We start from the raw sequence: 18,872 nt of genomic DNA on the forward strand, positions 1-18,872 counted from the left end.
TTCATTGCCAAATGAAACCATAAAATTTCTGGTTGACAATACATAAAAATACAACAAAATAAATTTAATCTCATTGAATCTTGTACTAACATTCACCATATTTTCAATTTAATCTTCTAATATTGTTTTTTCTCTCAAATTATTACAATATATGACTCATTGGTGGTTGGAGAAACACTACACTATACTATGTCCATTGAGCCTCCATTCACCTGGCTGAAAATATTGCAAATATTCATGTATTTCATGCGCTAGGAGAGTGATTCTTAATATATCTTTCCTATTTTTTATGTTACAGGTTTCTACCCCTGCACCCGTAAAGTTTCTGTGGGTACTGCGCGAGGTGTCCAATTAAATGGTTATTTCTTCACCTACAGTATAGTGAATGTAAATTATGCATACATGAGCTTTTCAATAAGCATTTTTTGCAGTTTCCGTTTCCATTACAGTGCCAATCCACAACAGCTAAATCAGACCATCATCTGGAAATAGAAACCAGTAATAAATTATTTAAAGCCGCCCTTCCACTAGAAATTGATCGCCACTGGGCTGTCACGCGCCCCAGTTGTCTTGATTGTTAATCATGCAAAAATCAAAATGCAAATTATGTGAAGCCGATGCTGCAATTTATCCATCCACTCAGTTTCTGTTATCTTCACTATTAACTCACTATTGTGGGCAAAATTGACTTTTTTATATCATAATTTTTCTCCCTGTTGTGCCATGTTTTGGTTGTAGTATTTTTTTATTTATTATTTTTTACTTGAAGAGGACTTAATTATGGAATTTCAGTTCTGCAAATTATTCATGCTTTTTGTCTTCACACCAGCAGAGGACGATGTTGGACTCCTTGAAACAGCAGATTGAGACATGATTTGTGTCCCTATGGGAAGAATTGGATGGAGATTTTGGATCCACTGTATAAAAATAAGGTACTGGAATAAATGTTGTTTGTCACTGTGCCACACAACACTAACCAAAAAAAATATAAGCACTGGAATAGCTTTCCTGGTTTATTAAACTATGAAATCTTATTATTTTGCTTGATATAAACACAGGCGGTGTTGGAATGTCAAACACAGCTCATCATTGGTCACTTCAGGGACAGTCTGAGAATAATATTTATTGGATAATAATACAATATGAAAGTAAAACTATGTTCTCCTTTATTGTGACCATAAACTCACACAAGCTTGATGTTTTTTTCAATACAAAACAAAATGCTTTCTGGCAGAAATCATACATTGCTGTTTGCTGCTTGCCATGGGAATTCAATATAAGTACATCTATTAAATAAGAAGATATATTGTTGCGAAGAGGCGAGAAAAGGGGTCGAAAGACTCAAATGCAGGGAAACTGAATCAAGCAGAGTGGTGTAATTCAAAATTTTACAGTTAAAGTCACCCAAAAAATGCAAACAAAAGTAGGGGATCCAGAATTAGGTAGGTAAATTAAAAATGGCATGGCAGTGCAGATAGCAGATAATCCAGACAAAGGACGATGTGCAGGATGGTTCTATTATTTTTGTCATTGCATATTTGAGACAGGTCTTGGTTTTGAAAAAAGAAGTGAAACACAATTGTGCAGACAGAAGATTATATTTTATTCCTTCTTTTAGACGCCAGAATAGCTACACAAATGTATATATATTCTTCTTTGCATGATGAACTCATAATGCTTTTATAAGATAGCCTGCTTCTCATTAAATACAAGAAGCCAAATAACAATGACTTGCCATTTCTAATCATCTGCAATAAATTGGCTACATTGTTTTAAAATTTAAAGTTAGGCATCAATGGTCAAAAGTCTGCCATAATGGTCAAATAAGCATAAAAACTACACGTATGTGTTTGAGTATGGCTAAATATTTTCCAAAAAACGAGATGTCATTTTTTTATTTCATTATTTTTCTTGACAGAGGGCTAAAATACTCATTTAAGACACATTTCTAGGTGTGGATGTGGCCTAAGGCAGAATGTGAAGGGAAAAAACAACAAATATAGTCTGGGGAAGAAAGATAACACTTCACATAATTGCATCCATCATTCATCCCTATTACGATGTCACATTAATTTAGAACTAATTTACTGCTAAATATTCTTTGTTTGTAATACATCCCATTTTCCATTGTCAAAATCCATAACTGTCTATTTTTAGTTTATTATCCTTGACAATAACAGCAGATTCTAGTGTGAAACTATTGACAATTCAGTACATTCCCTTATGCATTAGTGCACATTTTGTATTCTTTCCCAGAATCCCCAGCATCACCCTATATTCACCAGAGAACCCAGTGTAACTTTATTTAGGAGGCATAAAAGCTACTCTGTCAAATGAGCGATCTATTTTTGGTTTAATAACCATGACAACAGAAGAATATAGAAGTGTAAAAAAAAAACTATTGACATTTCAGTGCGCTCCCTTATGCATTTGTGCACAATTTGTGTTCCTTCCGCAAACCCCCAACGTAATTCCATATTCACCAGAGAGCCCAGTGTAACTTTATTTAAGAAAGGTACTCTGTCAAATGAACGATTGAGGGCAACCAAGGAAGAGGATCGATTAGATGTGAAGCAAGTGCTGTGACTAAGTGGTCACTCTTTAATGAAGTGCCTACAAAGCTTGCTGTTTTTTGGTACTAAAAGGGGTTGACATAAACATTGATTTTGGGGAAAACTGTGAAAAAAATGGGGACAACTTCGTTCAGTCTTCTTGGGTTTGTTTGGTAATAGACATTCTAGACTGCAAGCTGCGATAGTCTATTGATCTGTCTGTCCAGTTATCCCTTCAGTGAGTTCTATCTTCATCCATCACTCATTTGGTTGTCCTGGGTATTGATACAAATCCGGATAAGTCTGTCAGGGAAAAAAATAACAAGCTGAGGCGCACTGTTGTCAACACAGTTGGCATCTTTTAATGTTATTTTTTCTTTAACATCAGCATTTCTCATTTTTTTTTGAACTTTGTTTCAAAAGACCTCACAGAAGGGTTCCTAAAACTGGAATGATGATAAGCAGAGGATTCTTTGAAGATGTTGATCAGCATTTTGTTCACAGACAGTTCGGAGAATGGTGACTCATTTTGCTTTTTGTCATTATATACGTTCTACATACACAAATGATTAGATAACTTTATTCATCCCGTATTCAGGACATTTCATTGTCACAGTAGCAAGAGGGTGAGAATACAGACACAGGAAAATACATTTTAGACATAAGTTAATAAATAACTATATAATAATAAATTAAAAAATCAGCTTGTTGCTGGACATATATACATATACACACACACACATATATACATATACACACACATATATATACATATACACACTTATATACATACACACACACTTATATACATACACACACACACTTATATACATACACACACACACTTATATACATACACACACACTTATATACATACACACACACACGTATATACATATACACACACACTTATATACACACAAACACATTTATAAACATATACACACATGTATACACATATACATATACACACATATACACACACATATATAAATATACACACATATATACACACACACATATACACACATATATACACACACATATATACATATTCACACATATATACACATACACACACGTATACCTATGCACACACATATATACATATACACACACGTATACCTATGCACACACATATATACATATACACACACGTATACCTATGCACACACATATATACACACACATACATACACGTACATATATATATACATTAATGTAAAAAAAACAGACAGCCGAATGAGGCATTCTTTCCATGCTGCCAGCGAGAGACAAATTGTTTTACTATGCCCAAACTACAAGCTTGGTAATCTATTTTCACTTATGATTTTGAGTGACATCCCCTTCTAATCCATAAATTATTGTAAGGCCCGTCCTCCATAGCAACAACAACTTTAAATATCCTGAGATGCATGGAATCGTCCAAAATTGTTGATACAAATGTGTTTGACTAATTCCATTATCCCGACCATGTGGGAAACATTTGGTGGTAACCTGTTAATGTTTCACAAAGGCTTAACACTAATGTACCAAGTAAGGTAAAAAGACAAGGATGAGAAAGTTTGGTGTTGATTAGCCTGACTGGACATTGCCAAATCCTGACCTCAACCCAATGGAAAATCTTTAGCTTAATAATTCATATCAGTGTTCAACTTCACAATCTAAAATCCCAAATCTATTCCCTAACTTATTCTTACACTGATCACTTTAATTGATTTCAATTCATAACAAAGCAAAAGTGTTGAAACAAATACAAACTATCTGTCATCACAACTAATACATTAATACTTTTTTGTGTACCGTTGTTTAATACATAACATCTTTTAATCTTTTAATATCAAATGTCATTTCCCCTGATACAAACCCTTCTTAAAAACAACTCAATCCTCTAACTTTACCGACAGCAGTGACATAATTTTGATTTATATTCAGACCGGCAAAAATAGAGAAAATTATTGGATTCAACCCCGTTCCTAGTGATTAATGAATTTGGTACCAAAGTAAGAAATCAAAAGAGGGATTTCGATTCGGAAACATTGTCATTGTCTCAGCTCCTGCAATCTCACAGGAGCACTAATTCATCATGTGCTTTGCAAAAAATGAACAATATAACTCGCACCGTGATGGATTATAACGTAATGATGAGTTACACGACCATTTTATATTTTATCAGGCAACATGAAAATGAAACAGGGTGGCATGCAGCTCCAAAGAAGTAATTGAACGTATAATAGATCATTCATGTCCTTATCCAGATGAGCAGCTTTTAGCATATGAGCAAAGTTATAGTCTATCCTTTATAGCAGGGGTAGGGAACCTATGGCTCGAGAGCCTAATGTGGCTCTTTTGATGACTATATGTTTTATGTGGGCCGGACTATTTTAGATATAATATTTAGATTTTTTTTATAAATGGATTAAAAGAACTGGATTAAAATCCATGAATATTCAGTTTTTATAGATCTAAAACAATGTTTATTTTAGCTTTTTTATATATATTTTTTAATTAAAAAAAAAAACAAAAAAAAGATTAAAAATTACAATTATTGATTTAAAATGGGGAAAATCAGGAAATGTATTATACATCTGTACTCTTCATTTTAATTTTATCCTAAAACAGAAAGTCGGTCACTCCTGATTTACTTTCTCGGGCCGCACAAAATGATGTGGCGGGCCAGATTTGGCCCCCGGGCCGCCACTTTGACATCTGTGCTTTAGCGTATTTTTTCTGATGAAAAGTCTCCTTAGCCAAAAATTCAGTAAAGAGTAAAGTCACAAGTTTGTGGGGGGATTTTTTTTTATATTATCAGTAACCAAGATCAAACGTGTTAAATTAACAATAGTAAAATGAAGAAAAAGGCATCTGTTGACATAACAGTTTTTCAGATAACTTTCACTTAAAAAATATAACAGCTTAAAAACCTTAGCAGGTTTCATCGGATTTGATTCTTTTTCACTTGCAAGGTGCATAGAACATTTCTTGCCAAGTATATAGAGCTTTTCTTTTGTTGCAGGGCTGGCCTTTGGCAGAGTAGAGCTGTATAAACACCTCAGAATGCCAAGGAGTAAATTGGCTGGTGTGTAATGCGACTGGTGTGCAAGTTCAAAGGCGAAAAAAAACCAATGCAAATATTCTGTCTTCCCTTTTGACAGCAAGGAAAGACGAAAGAGCGAAGAGGCCTTGCCCATTAATTTTGGCAGCGCTTTCATCTGCATTTGGCATTTTGACAATAGATGCTAGAAGCGATTTTTATAATCTGCATTTCTCCATGCAAATAACTACTTGTATCACTCCAATTTAGTTTTACAACTGCTTTTTATGCATAAGTATTTTGTTTATCTGTGTGAGGATATGCCGCCTCTTGTCACATTGCTATCCTTGTAAACGCCAAACTTGTAATTCTGGTTTTCCTCAATTTCCATAACGACCTCTTTCACTTTTTATAATTACTTTTATCCGCCTTTCATCTCCTCATCTCTGGAAAAACTGTCTGATTACCATCTTATCTTCTCTTTCTCTCTTAAGACTATAGCCCCAATCCACATCTCAGTTAAAGCCATCTTTTACTTCAATGCAATTTTCTGAACATTAATATTTCATTTTAATGGAAAATCATTTCGTTTTGGGGAGAAAAGGATTGGCTGTAAATATTATTGCTGTTAAGGAAAGATGGGATAGACTATTGAAATATTAATGATGTTTTCCCCATATATCAAGATTGTAAACTTATAGTCTAATACTGGTTTTCGATTTTGATAACAACCAGAAAGTTTGGAGCCACAGAGCGTTATTAATTGTACCTGCACACTTGGGCATAACCAAAGGTGACCACTAGAGGGTGGTAAAAAGCATGGAAATGTAGTATATTCTCATTTACTACTACATAGAAAGTGGTGACACATCAGCCTTTCCTATACCATAAGTGTCGAAAGTCATATAGTAGAATGATTTATCTTTGTAAAGGCCACACTGACGTACACACAATGTGACGCCCAAACTATTTTTCCTTTGAGAAGCAGTGAATGAATGATCCCTGTATTTTTAGGCTTCAATAATTAAAATGCACGCCACTCTCTATTTCCAAGGACAATTTAGAAAAGCATTTATGTGCACATTGGTTACAAAATGTATTTCAAATGAGCAGTTTTACAGACTTATTTTATTTCTAATTTAACAAAAAAACGCGTTATTAGTGAAGCGGTTGAATCTAAAGTTGTTTCGTCAATGTTTTCGTCAACTTGAGTCGATTTCAATTGGTGTATTTAGTATGTCAATGAACTCAAAGGGGTCATGCTATTGGATTTTCCAATTTAAGACCCGCCTTTTAATACCTGTCGATTTGTGACAGGACGCGACTACTTCCGGTAACCCCGCCCATCACATCTCTTCTTCCTCTTTCCACCGGTGCTCAATAGCGTCGTGTGGACTTGCGGTTTCAGCGCGTCGCAGTCGTGTCCATCCCGGGATGTAACGACTACTTCTCCAGATCGAAAACATCGTTTACTACCTAGGTTGGTGTCGACTACAGTGGAAACCTAGGAGGTTACACCAGCACGGATCAGAAGGCGATACGGTAGTTTTGGCTGGAGGAGACTCTAGCAAACCTACTGACACCGCACGTAGAAATGGCGGAGCACCACGCAGTCAGTGACGGCAAGCACAAAGCTTCCGCTAATGCCGGTAGCGCGGTGCATGGGAATAGTCGGAACGGCGCAGCGGCTACTGCAGGCGGGAAAGGGGGCCTGTCAGGCGGACTGACACAACCGGCAGGGTGGCAGTCGTTACTCTCCTTTAGCATTCTCTTCCTGGCCTGCCTGGCTGGTTTCAGTTCCAGACTTTTCGCCGTTATCCGTTTTGAGAGCATCATCCATGAGTTCGATCCGTGGTAAGTAAAGATAACGGTCATGTTTTATTAGAATGTTTGATCAATGCTTTATTCATTTGTGGAAACACTATTTTTTTTACCATAACGCTTCTGATTCTTGTTTAGTTAGCTCTGGCTAGTTTGACTTGTCTCGTGTCGATCTCTTCCACACTCGTGGCGGCGATCAGGCACGAGAAAACTACGCTTTAATAAGACATCTGAATAATGAGGGATAAATAAATTCATGCATTTAAAGGAAGTATGATGTTGTGCAATGTGGTGAGAAATCGCTTCAGTCGAGACTGACTGATCCTTATACTTATCGTTTATTAAAAATGACTGTGTTATTAGGAAACTGGGCTTTCGTTTGTTAAACCGGTACTCGTCACCACTGCGGACGGTTTGTAATCCGGAAACAGATTATATCCCTTGTGAACTGTCATCACACAGCAGTAGTCAGTCATTTGACTAGCGTGGCTACGTCTCATATCTGACTAGCCCTATGGATTATGATTCATTTTCCGAAGCGCTTTATTCTCATCAGGGTCGCGGGGGATGCTTGGAGCCTATCCCAGTGGCAGGGGGGACACTCCGAGTCAGTGATCAGCTGATCGCAGGGCACAAGGAGACGGGCAACTTTAAACACTTGCGCCCATGAGCAATTTAGTAGTTTCTAATCAGCCTACTGTGCATGTTTTTGGAATGTGGGAGGAAACCAGAGTACCATGCAAATTCCATGCAGGTGGATGGACCGACCTGGATTCGAACCCAGGACCCCAGAGCTCTAACCACTTGCAGCACCGAGGGGGGAAAAAACTGTTTTTTTTTTTTTGCACAAAGGTCATTGCAATCACAAGACAGCATTTAAAACAAACATTGGACCTGTCCAAACTCTTCATATCAGTAAACTCCCTTTTTTAATTGAGTCGAATGATTTTATTGTTATTAAACAAGTATAATGAGATTTAAAGCTTCACTACAAAGTGCATAAATAATAACAGACAGACAAATTATCAATATATAATAGCAATAACTAATAAGGGGCGTGATTGGCTGGCCACTCATTCACGGTGTCCCCCACCTCTGGCCTGAAGTCAGCTAGGCTCCAGCACCCCCTGGAACCCTAGTGAGTGTAAAGTGGTTTTAGTAAATTAGATGAGAATAACTAATACATAAATAACCAATAAGTGATAAATAATAGACAAGTGGTCAGCTTTTTTTGCATTTTGACTTTTCATACATGCATCAAATACACTGAATGTCCCATTTTTTAACGAGGGAAATAAGTTTGATTCTCCTTTTTATTCCATTCTTTAGTAATCTGTGATTGTTTTTTTAATTGCTGAAGGAGAACAAAAAAATAGTAACAAAAATAGCATTTTGTAAAATCATTATAAAGCAGTGACACCATTTAGAAAATGCTCTATACAGTCATGCGTGCATAGAAGTCACGATACTTAAAGCCTCAATTTTGTCTTGTCGTGAGAGAAGGCAGAATCTTAACACCCACCCACCTCCAAACCCAGCTAAAACCAAATGCTCGCATCCGCTGGCAAGTCAATTTAACTATATCCTGTGAATCTTGGAAGAAAGGTCTCTTATTGTTGTATAAATAAAATTGACATAAAATGATCCCCCCCCCCCCCCCCCCCCCCCAGACGCTAAATTATGGTGCACTTGCAATTTTCTTTACATAATTCATACGTTTTGTTGTGCGGCTGTTTTCCCTCCTGTCACTCAACTTGCTCACTGTGGGTGGCAGGTTTTCTACATGCACACTAATGTGTGGACAGCATTGAAGCAGGTGAAGCATTAAGAAAGAATTGATTTACATTTTTTTTCTATGGCTGTTGTGCATTTCCATGAAGTTGAGTGGTATAAATTGAATTGGTCACAAAGACTCATGCCACATTGGCAATTTGGGAACATTTTGATTCATGCCAGATGAATGCAGCAAGACTGGGAGCAACAATGAGCAGTGATGATGAATTTGAATTAATTCACAACTCAAACCATTGCAAATACAACCATCAGATCCATTTTCTTGTGTGGGAAACCAGAGATGGTGGTTTCTCCATTCTCCAACATCTTTAAATTAAGGATTTCCATTCACCTACGATGCAAATTTTGATGAGGGGAAAAATCATGCATGCTTACAGACTGCATTACCTGCTTGTAGCAAAAGCCTGCCAAGAGAAATATTACTTTCACCCTTTTTAAGCCATTTTTTGTTGGTGGATTTTCAAGGAACTCTAAAATTGTTCTTAGCAACTAAAATTTTGATTGGCAGTATTCTGCCTGTTGTGGGAGTAAATTATAATTTGCATTTTTTTTGGAGCAGGCAGATGTGATTGTCATTATTCATAATTAAGTCCGTCACTGCCATTTACTTAATTAACTTAAATAACTAATTTGCCACCACTGACCAGCCAATGCATAACTGCCAGCCACTCCCAGTTCAAATGGATTGAATTTCTTTTTTTCCCTTTGTAGCAGAGAATGATTTGAAGTTTCTCTTAAAAAATTATGTATTATAATTATTCTGTTGTGTCATTCTATGTATGACAAAGGCAGTAACTGCCAATATGTTTGCTTGTGGTTTGCTGAAAAATTATTCATTGACAGGACTGGACAGAACTAAGGGGAAAATACTAGTGGAAAGATAGTTGGAAGGTAGATTTGTGATAGCTTCAATATAATTACTACTTTGTTTCTAAGATACTGCTACTACTAATTTACTGATAAGAATTGTTCCCCTTATTATATGGTCTTAATTGCTCACATAAGTGGTTTCCTTTTGCCTTACGTTAAGAATGGACTTGGCAGGCATGTTGTTAACCTGTAAAGGGTCTGAGTTATTGTACTTAAAGCTTGTTATTTGCCCCAAGCAATGACTTTAACATTGTTTCCTGGTGTTAACTACTATATATGGTTGGCTTTGTCTCATTAAAAACTTGTCTGTTTAGTATTTGGTTGGTTTAAGTTATGTAACTTCACCATGTAGTGAGAATTGGAAGAGAACTGTTTTGCTGCAAAGTCTGTTGAACGTCAAGGAGAAATTGTACAATTGATTTAGGTATCATGTGGTAACAAAATCAAAGGAATAACATCATTTCAACACATGAAAATCATTCTCTGTCTAATTGATGTTGGAGGATATTTTCATGTCCTTTGGACATTCTCAGGAAAGAAAAATAGTCACAACAGACATTTTCATTGGGGTCAGCATGGAGGTTTTGACTCCAAAACAAAGACATTGAGAATGTCACTTTCTTGTCAGGTCAATACGGTAAGTGGATTGAAAATTCAATTGCTGTATATGCATCTTAAATTATGTTGATCACATAACAGAGAACCAAGGCCCGACAGTTTAGTTATGAGTGTCGCATCTGGGATTTCAGGAGCACAGGAAGGCAGTTTCATTGATTCATGTAGGAAAAGTGTAGTGGTTTATTTGGTTTACCTTTGATTTTCACATGTTCCTCATTTTCAGTGCGTCACAGAATTAGAGGTGTGATATGGCCAACTATCGAGATCCTGGCACTGTTAATTTAAAAATGTAATGTCTTGTGCGACTACAAAGTAGACCAGGCTGATAAATTTTTTGATTTTATTTTATTATTTAAATCAAGCAGAGAGGAACTCTTCACTTTGAGTAAAGTATTTACATTGTTTTAATATATAGATTACATTTAAGATATTAATACATTGATATTTTCATATGTTTTTAACTAATATATAATACATACACTTATCTCTTTTGGATCTGAATTGAATGAATGTCTTCCGCCATTTTTCCGAGTGCCAAGCGGAAGAGGGGAAAGTCTCTTCTGCTTGTAAGTTTCCGTGTGAATTTTGACATTTTAATGAACATTTTTCATTTGGATACTTAATAGAAAAACCATGATGTAGTAAAGTCCATCACCACACATCTCTGTATGTTACAATCAGTTAGTCCATTCATAAACATTGATGGTTTCCTCCCACCAATGGTTTTCCCCAATCATTGGTTGCAGTTTTTTTAAAGATAATTTTAGTGAGAGAAGCCTAGGAATAATTCATGAGGATCTTGTCTGCTTTATTGACTTTCAAGATAAATCAGAGAGATGATTCCCAATTGCCTCTCTGGACTCTATTTCAATCAGGAGACTAGAATGTAGTCATCTGTCTCTTTTTCAGTCTCAATCATTCTCACCGGACTCCTGGCAAACATGAACAGAGGCTGATGAAGTGTTCAGTAGTAGAGGTTCTCTGAAGTGAAAATTTAACTGATTAAGGCATTTACACGATGGTGTAGAGGTTCACTAAGCTGGCTTCCATGCAGCTGGCACAGGGTCAATTCCTAGCCAATGTTGAAACCATAATCACTCCGTGATTGACATACTAAGCACTCTATGGTGTGGAACACTTCTCACCCAAAGTCAGCTGGGGGATCTCCAAACGCTCGGTGATCATGAACATCATTCATTACCTGCTATAAACTAAGCATGAATTGAGCGTTGTAAATTTGAAAAAGTGGGCTGTTTTTATGGTCTTACTCATAACATGGTGAAAAACGACTGTCATTCAATACACCAAAAGATTGACCTTTTCTTTAATATATTTGTCTGAGTGAGAACACTATGTAAGAATTTAAAAGTGTCATTCTGACATTTATAGGGCTTTAAAATGTTAAAACATGAATTCCAAAATGATGTATTCCATTCTGTGGTCATAACTAAATGATTTTGAAAATACAGAATTATAGATCTGCAAGATTGTAACCTTTTTTTCCCAGTTTAAGTTGATGGGTATTGCTTTATTCAATAGTACATTAAACTGATCTATTATACACAAGCCAGTTCAACACTGACTTCTACAATAGTTTGTAGAAGGGTAGCTTTTGCTACTTGGCTGAGAGGTATGTCCAATAATTTTTTGGATTATTTTGCCATAATCTTGTAACTTTCAGTTGTAGTGGTTGTGTTTTTAGTCGCAAATTCAAACCATTGTTGTGTGGCTAGACAAAAGCGGAATGTGGCTAAGAATGAAGCACTCGTGGGTCTGTTAACTGCCCACAAAAAGCTTTTGGAAGTGCTTCCCACTCTGAGATTTGGAGATTTAAACAAGAGGCAAAGGTTAGTCATTCAAACCCTCTAATCTGTCAAATATAGTGGTGACTGGAGAGTTGGCAATTTTTTAACAGGATGACATCAGCATTGCCTTTTGTGTTCATTTTGCCCAGAAGAAAATTGCTATTGAAGATGGCTCTGTTAATGCATTTCTGCAATAAGAACCCGGTTAATGTTATGCTTTTTGTTCTACCGGTCGACATTTGAAAATATATAGCGAAGAACTGCAATTAGGTGAGTATTGCTTCAAAACATACTTTCAAATCTCAATTGATGGTACTTTTTTTTTAATTGACAGTTTAGTCTGACTGGCCGTGAGACTAAAATATAGCAAAAGCAATTGCGTAAAAACTACCACTCCAGAAATCCAGTAGCCATCTTTTGCAAACTGGATTAAAGTTCAGTTTTTGTTTGTTCCACACCAGTGATTGCTATTTCTTTAAAATCTATCTGATCATTTAAAATCCTTTTTCACCTCCTTTACTTTTAGTCTACAGCAAAGACTACAAGTGGGTCATACTGTGTTTTTTTTTTCAAAATGTGTGGAGAATTCATATGATGTTCAACCACTATTAATTACTTATACCCCTTTAAAACCTCAATGTTTTGCTTCCTGCCACAGAAAATAAATTCTCTGGCCCCTGAGATTAATTGCTGCTTTCTCTGCCTGACGAGTGTGAACATACAACACCATAGTATCATCCGTTTGGCCATGAGCAATCCCCCATCATTCCTGCCAAAGCCCTTAAGTGTGAAAACTCCCCTATGAGGATGATTTAATTGGAAAAATATCCAAAGCTTGATTTAGCACAGGAAAATCCTCCCCCAGCACTAAACAAAAGTGTCCTCTTATGCCACTAAAGCATGCAGAGTTAAATTCATAATAGTGTACCTTTGTGTTTCACAAAGTCAGGAAAGCCCCTTTGGAATTATCTTTATTCAGGATGCTCATTAAATTACGTAGAGGAGAGGGGGAGGGTTTCATAAAAAAACACAGCTTGGGGGTTTGATGGGACTACATTTAATGTATTGTTAGTGTTCAGTCTCACGTTATACAAAAACAATCAAGGTTTTGAAGTTATTTTGCACAATTTAATAGGTGTTTTTATTATTAAAATGTGATATAACTAAGTAAATGTTAAGGGATCTTTATTACGATATTCTAATTGGATAATTAAACAAAAAATAATCTTTCATGTTTTGCAAACGTGTTTCAATTACTACAAATAGTAGTCCTCAAATGATAATAGAATCACATGGTACTTCCTAATTAGAAGTTGTACTTCTCGTAATAATTATTCTTTGAGATTATTTTCTTCTTTTAATAGCCATAAACATACAAATCATACACCGAACTTACTTGCTTGTAAAGATTTTTATGTATTGATCCAAGTTTATCATAAAAGATGGTCTGTCATTATATACTCGTTTTAACTGAACTTGGCAGTCCCCTACCATAGTAAAAATGCAGTACGGAGACTGTTATATAATCAGCCCCAAAGCTCCTTTTTACCTACTGGCTATGCACATACTCTTGGCAGACAAAACCAACACATTTCATTTCAAGGCTTCATCTACCACAAGTAGCCAGGTGCACAAAAGCACAACAGAACAAACGGAAACTCAGAAGTAAGGAACAACATGTTTATTGTGCTTTGTGCTGTCAACTCTAACGACATCTTTTACATATTTTCATAGCAGTCTTGAACCAAACTTTCTCCAATGTTTAAACTTTATTTACTGGCCTACGAGTGGCTGGTTTCATGACAAGGTCAAATGAGCTCCTCGGAGTCATTAATTTAGGACTTTTTTAATCTTCTGCTTATTATTTTACTCTACAGTGAACAATGTTAAGGTATCTTTAGCGTGGATTGTGGCACATTAAATGTTAAGGCAGACAAACGGTTTCTAATACACAAATTACTTTATAGGCTCCCAAATGATTTTGGCCTATCAAATAAGCAGGTCAACCACTCATTTACTGCAACATCGAGTTTAACTGCCTTTTAGCTGTCTTTTCGGGGAAGCATTATATTATGCGTTTAGTTGTTACTGTATCAGTAAAAAACTACACATATTGGTCAGTCTGCATGACCTTTTAACAAGTGATGTTGAGAAACCAGCCTTTTTGCATTTCCATAGTTATAAATGCTAACCAAACATTTTGTTTTACATTAACCTCTGCATATTTTTATTTTAAACTATGTGCCGCGTTGTGTTTCTATGGTTTATTATCGCTTGATGATAAGAATCGCAATCATTACAATTGGCTGAAGTTGACAGGTATGTAAACCAACACAGGAAAATATCTGGCCATGCAATCTAACAATACTAAGTTGATTGCTATCGATACACTGAGTGGCCCTGGTGTGAAGCGTGTTCAACTGATCGAATATAAACATAATGCCAGAAAGCAGTTTGTATAAATTTGAGGTCAACAATCATGCATTTCAATTCCTTTCCTATACTCATTACACGTCTTCATCTGCTCTTATTCTTGTCCAATATGTCACTAGTATATAATGACTATAAAGATCATCTCCGTTGGCAGTTTTCAACAACCATATTGACAGGTTCTCAATGGCAAGCCTCTTCATACATCTAACGTATCTTTGTAGTAGTAATAACCTGTGTGATTTAGCACCATGTTTAATGATTTATTTGCAGCAAGCCTACAAAGATGTCAGTGTCTGACCTGGGCATCTTCTGATGTTCAATCATAATGTTTTGCAGTGTAGCTCAGCCATTACGGTCATGAAAAATGACTTTTAATTTATTTATTTTTTTACACGACTATCAATTGTTTGCCTGAAATCCTGAAATATATACACTGCTGTATTTTTCTTTATTATACCCTTTTATGGCCTAATAATGTCTGACTGGTGTGTTTTTTTTTTCGGGTTAGCTTCCTGCAGTAGGTGAGTAAATGTTTGAACATAGTGATGAAAATCTTTGTGAGAATCCTGTCAATGGGATCAGTGTCTCATACAATAGATGGTAACTCAGTGTTTAACCTTGGCGTTCTATTCATTTCGCCACCAAACAATGATGGTAATTGTTTTGTGTTATGCATTTTTATGGGGTGATGGGGGATAAAACTTAACTCCTCTCGAATCATCCTTTGAATCATTTGCCACAGTTAAAAAAAAAATTTCACGTCATTTAATTCTCTTCGTTCCAGGAAATTACCTATTTTTTAATTTTGAAGTAACTCTCATTGGGACTAGAAATGCAGAAACAAGAGTGAAAGTGATTTAATTTGACTGTATTTTTAATTGACTTCTTTACTGGAGAATCCAATGTTTGTCCAATTTATATTATTTTTGCTAAAACTTGCACCTGCTCAGAATGAAAACAAAAAGCTTAGTGCTGCATATGCGCCTGATATGCCCCCATTTGGGTAACAATAGCAAGTTGTTGTCAATAGTCGGTTCCTACTTATTTCTCCACGGACCACTGAAAAATCTGAAATTCTGTAAGTTTTTTCGACTGTAAGGCACTACAGTTTTCCTACCTTTACACTAAATTTTAAAGGCTAATGACCTCCATCTCTTTCTAAATGTAGCAATGCAATGTGGATACTTGTGGTTGTGAGTTATAGTCCAGGGCAGTTTAGAGCTAATAGTTTCGGGGGGGGGTAAAATTTTGGACATGTGGCTTATAGTCTATTGCACTTTTAGGGAAACAATTGGGGTACATTTTATTTATGGAGATCAAGGCTGTCAAATTCAAATCAGTCCCGGAATGCATTAAGCTCGTATCACAAGGTATGACTTTATTAGTGCATGTACGCATGCATGCACATATAAATAGGGGGAATTAGGTTTTCTCTAAATATCCATTACCAAATGTATTGCCCACTCAAGAGTTTTTGACATTGCTTTGTTTAATCCTAATCTTTTATGAATAAAACACCCCTTTAGTTTCCTTTTACATCTGTTTCAAATGAATTCTGTCAGTCAGGAATCCTTACAAGGAGGATTTTCGCTGACAGCCTCATTGCAGTACTTGTATGTGATTATCGATGCTTATGTGTCATGTAATAGGATTAAAGATTTGCACTTCAAGTAGTATATATGAAATTTTAGTAGGGTTCACGATTCATTACTACAAATGAAATGCACTGGGTTTCTCTATACTTTATTTTCAGGTCTTATAGAAGATTCTTCAAATTTAACAAGTAACTTTTTTTACCATCGCTATAGCAAATTTCCCTCTTTATATATTCATGCGCATCATTGATTTTGCCGTTATTTTTAATTTGTTACTCTCATCCTTCACCACTTCGCGGTTTCCACATTCAGTACATCGTTTTTTTTATATATAAAACTTAAAATGAATTAAAGCAAAATGTCAAAATTCATGCTGAAACTCACAAGTGGAAGATAGGGGGATTAAATTATAAATGGTCAATGCTCCACTTCTTATTCGGCGGTGAATTGGGTGGCACTCAGTGCTGACAAAGCGATATTTCCCAGTAGAAGAATGATAATATTAAAGGCAGAGAAGGATGACTTGGCCTTTTCCTGTTTAGTTTCGAGTGAAATTCACATGGCGCACATCACCTGTGGAGAAAGCCGAGCCTATTCCAGTTCTGTTTGGATTTTGAGGTACCGTTGAAAATCCCTCTTAAGTGTCCTGGGCCATTTAAGGCAGAGGTTCTCTACCTTTTTCTCACCGTGAGCTGGTTTCCATTAGTCTTTGTTCTGGTAGCCGCAATGAAAAAAATACAACTTCAACAAAATCTTCTTTCATCGAGTTCATTTGTGTTTTATGTAATATGGGCTTTGAGTCATTATGGACTCTATAGCAGACGGACAACTGTGACCACGCTCCGGGGTCCATGGGGCCAGGATGCCCTTCCTTTGCCAGTGGATGCGTTAAGGCCAACCACAGTTCTGCCAAGAGGATGCTTCTCGTTGCATGAATGTCATTTCGAAGTTCCAGCTGTCTGGGAATGCTTGTATTTGGCTACAATGTTGCCAAAGGGTCACTAAATTTCAAGCATAGTAGATACACAGCAATTGATGTTGCCACGAATTCTAGGACATAGTGGAAGCCTCATCTTCTGTGCGCAACCCCTTTTCAAAACTAAACCAAACCACTGCAAAAAACTGCTCCCTAAAACTTGTTCTCTTAGAGAAGTGCTATTGTTCGGTCAGTGGATATTGCATTTTGGCAAACTATGTAACAGCAAATGTGATGTGACGTTATAGCCTTAAACTCAATATGGATTTTTGTGTCTCTCATAGGTTCAACTACAGATCAACACATCATCTCACAACCAAGGGTTTCTATGAGTTTCTTAACTGGTTTGATGAAAGAGCATGGTACCCCTTGGGAAGGATCGTTGGTGGCACAGTAAGTTATTCCAATAATAATAATAATAATGTGGGGCGGCCTGGTGGAGCGTGTGGTTAGCCCGTCGGCCTCAAAGCTCTCGAGTCCTGGGTTCAAGTCCAGGTCGGTTCACCTGTGTGGAATTTGCATGATCTACCCGCGCCTCTGGGCTCTCCCGATTCCTGCCACATACCAAAAACATGCATGGTAAGCTGATTGGACACTCTAAATTGCCCGGTACTTGGAGGATTTGCCCAAAGACGTTTCGCCGACGGACAGTTTGCCGAATGGACGTTTCACCGAAAAAATTTTTATATTAGTATTTCATTTATTATTCTATTAAACAAATAAAAGTGGGGACGCCTAAATGTAATCAAATAAACCTTTTATTAACAAGTTGTATTTGTAAAATCAAATTCCTTTCCTAGTTTTATATTTTGATTTGTTGTCGGCATTCCTGGAATGCAATCTGTCTGCGTGCAATTTCTTCTCTCTACATCCTTGCTATGCTTCCATTTCTGTCCTTGACCTTTTTATCAAGTTATTCACTGTTTTTGTTCAGTTTTACAATTTGACTTTTCCTATGAATTGTGTATGATTCCACTTAGCCTCCAGTCACTCAATGGGGCTTTGTCAGTTAATGTGACAATTGCATTTCTTTTCGAGGCCAATCTACTTTATTTCCATTTCACAGCCACCCATCTCGCGTTCAACAGAAGAATTGCCTGGCATGCTTTCTTCTAGAACTACAGATAGGAAACAAAGATTTCTTTATGTGGCTGTCCACCAAAGACCACCAAAAAGCACTGAACCAAACATTGTTGCCCCAGAATGACAAGCTTTTTTTTGTTCTGGTATTAGAAATCAGCTCATTGCATCAGTAAATAAATACTTAATCTTATTGATAGTGTGAGCATCCTTACCAATGTTCGTTGCGATGTTAAAAGATCGAGAAGCAGTTCAAATAAGATTAACTAGTTGAGTAACAACTAGTAATTATCC

At 36.5% G+C, this 18,872-nt stretch overlaps 1 protein-coding gene across 1 annotated transcript in view; it reads left to right on the top strand.

Moving 5' to 3' along the window:
* The first annotated feature begins 6,933 nt into the window (after nt 1-6,933).
* stt3b (STT3 oligosaccharyltransferase complex catalytic subunit B) overlaps nt 6,934-18,872 on the top strand; it is a 36,608-nt gene continuing 24,669 nt past the window's right edge. The window contains exons 1-2 of the mRNA XM_077743336.1: nt 6,934-7,440; nt 17,783-17,891. Coding sequence (XP_077599462.1) covers nt 7,181-7,440; nt 17,783-17,891 — 369 coding nt within the window. The 5' untranslated portion in view covers nt 6,934-7,180. The remainder of the gene's footprint in view (nt 7,441-17,782; nt 17,892-18,872) is intronic.

The sequence above is a fragment of the Stigmatopora nigra genome, chromosome 21 (genome assembly GCF_051989575.1).
Source record: "Stigmatopora nigra isolate UIUO_SnigA chromosome 21, RoL_Snig_1.1, whole genome shotgun sequence".
In the NCBI taxonomy this organism is placed as follows: domain Eukaryota; kingdom Metazoa; phylum Chordata; class Actinopteri; order Syngnathiformes; family Syngnathidae; genus Stigmatopora; species Stigmatopora nigra.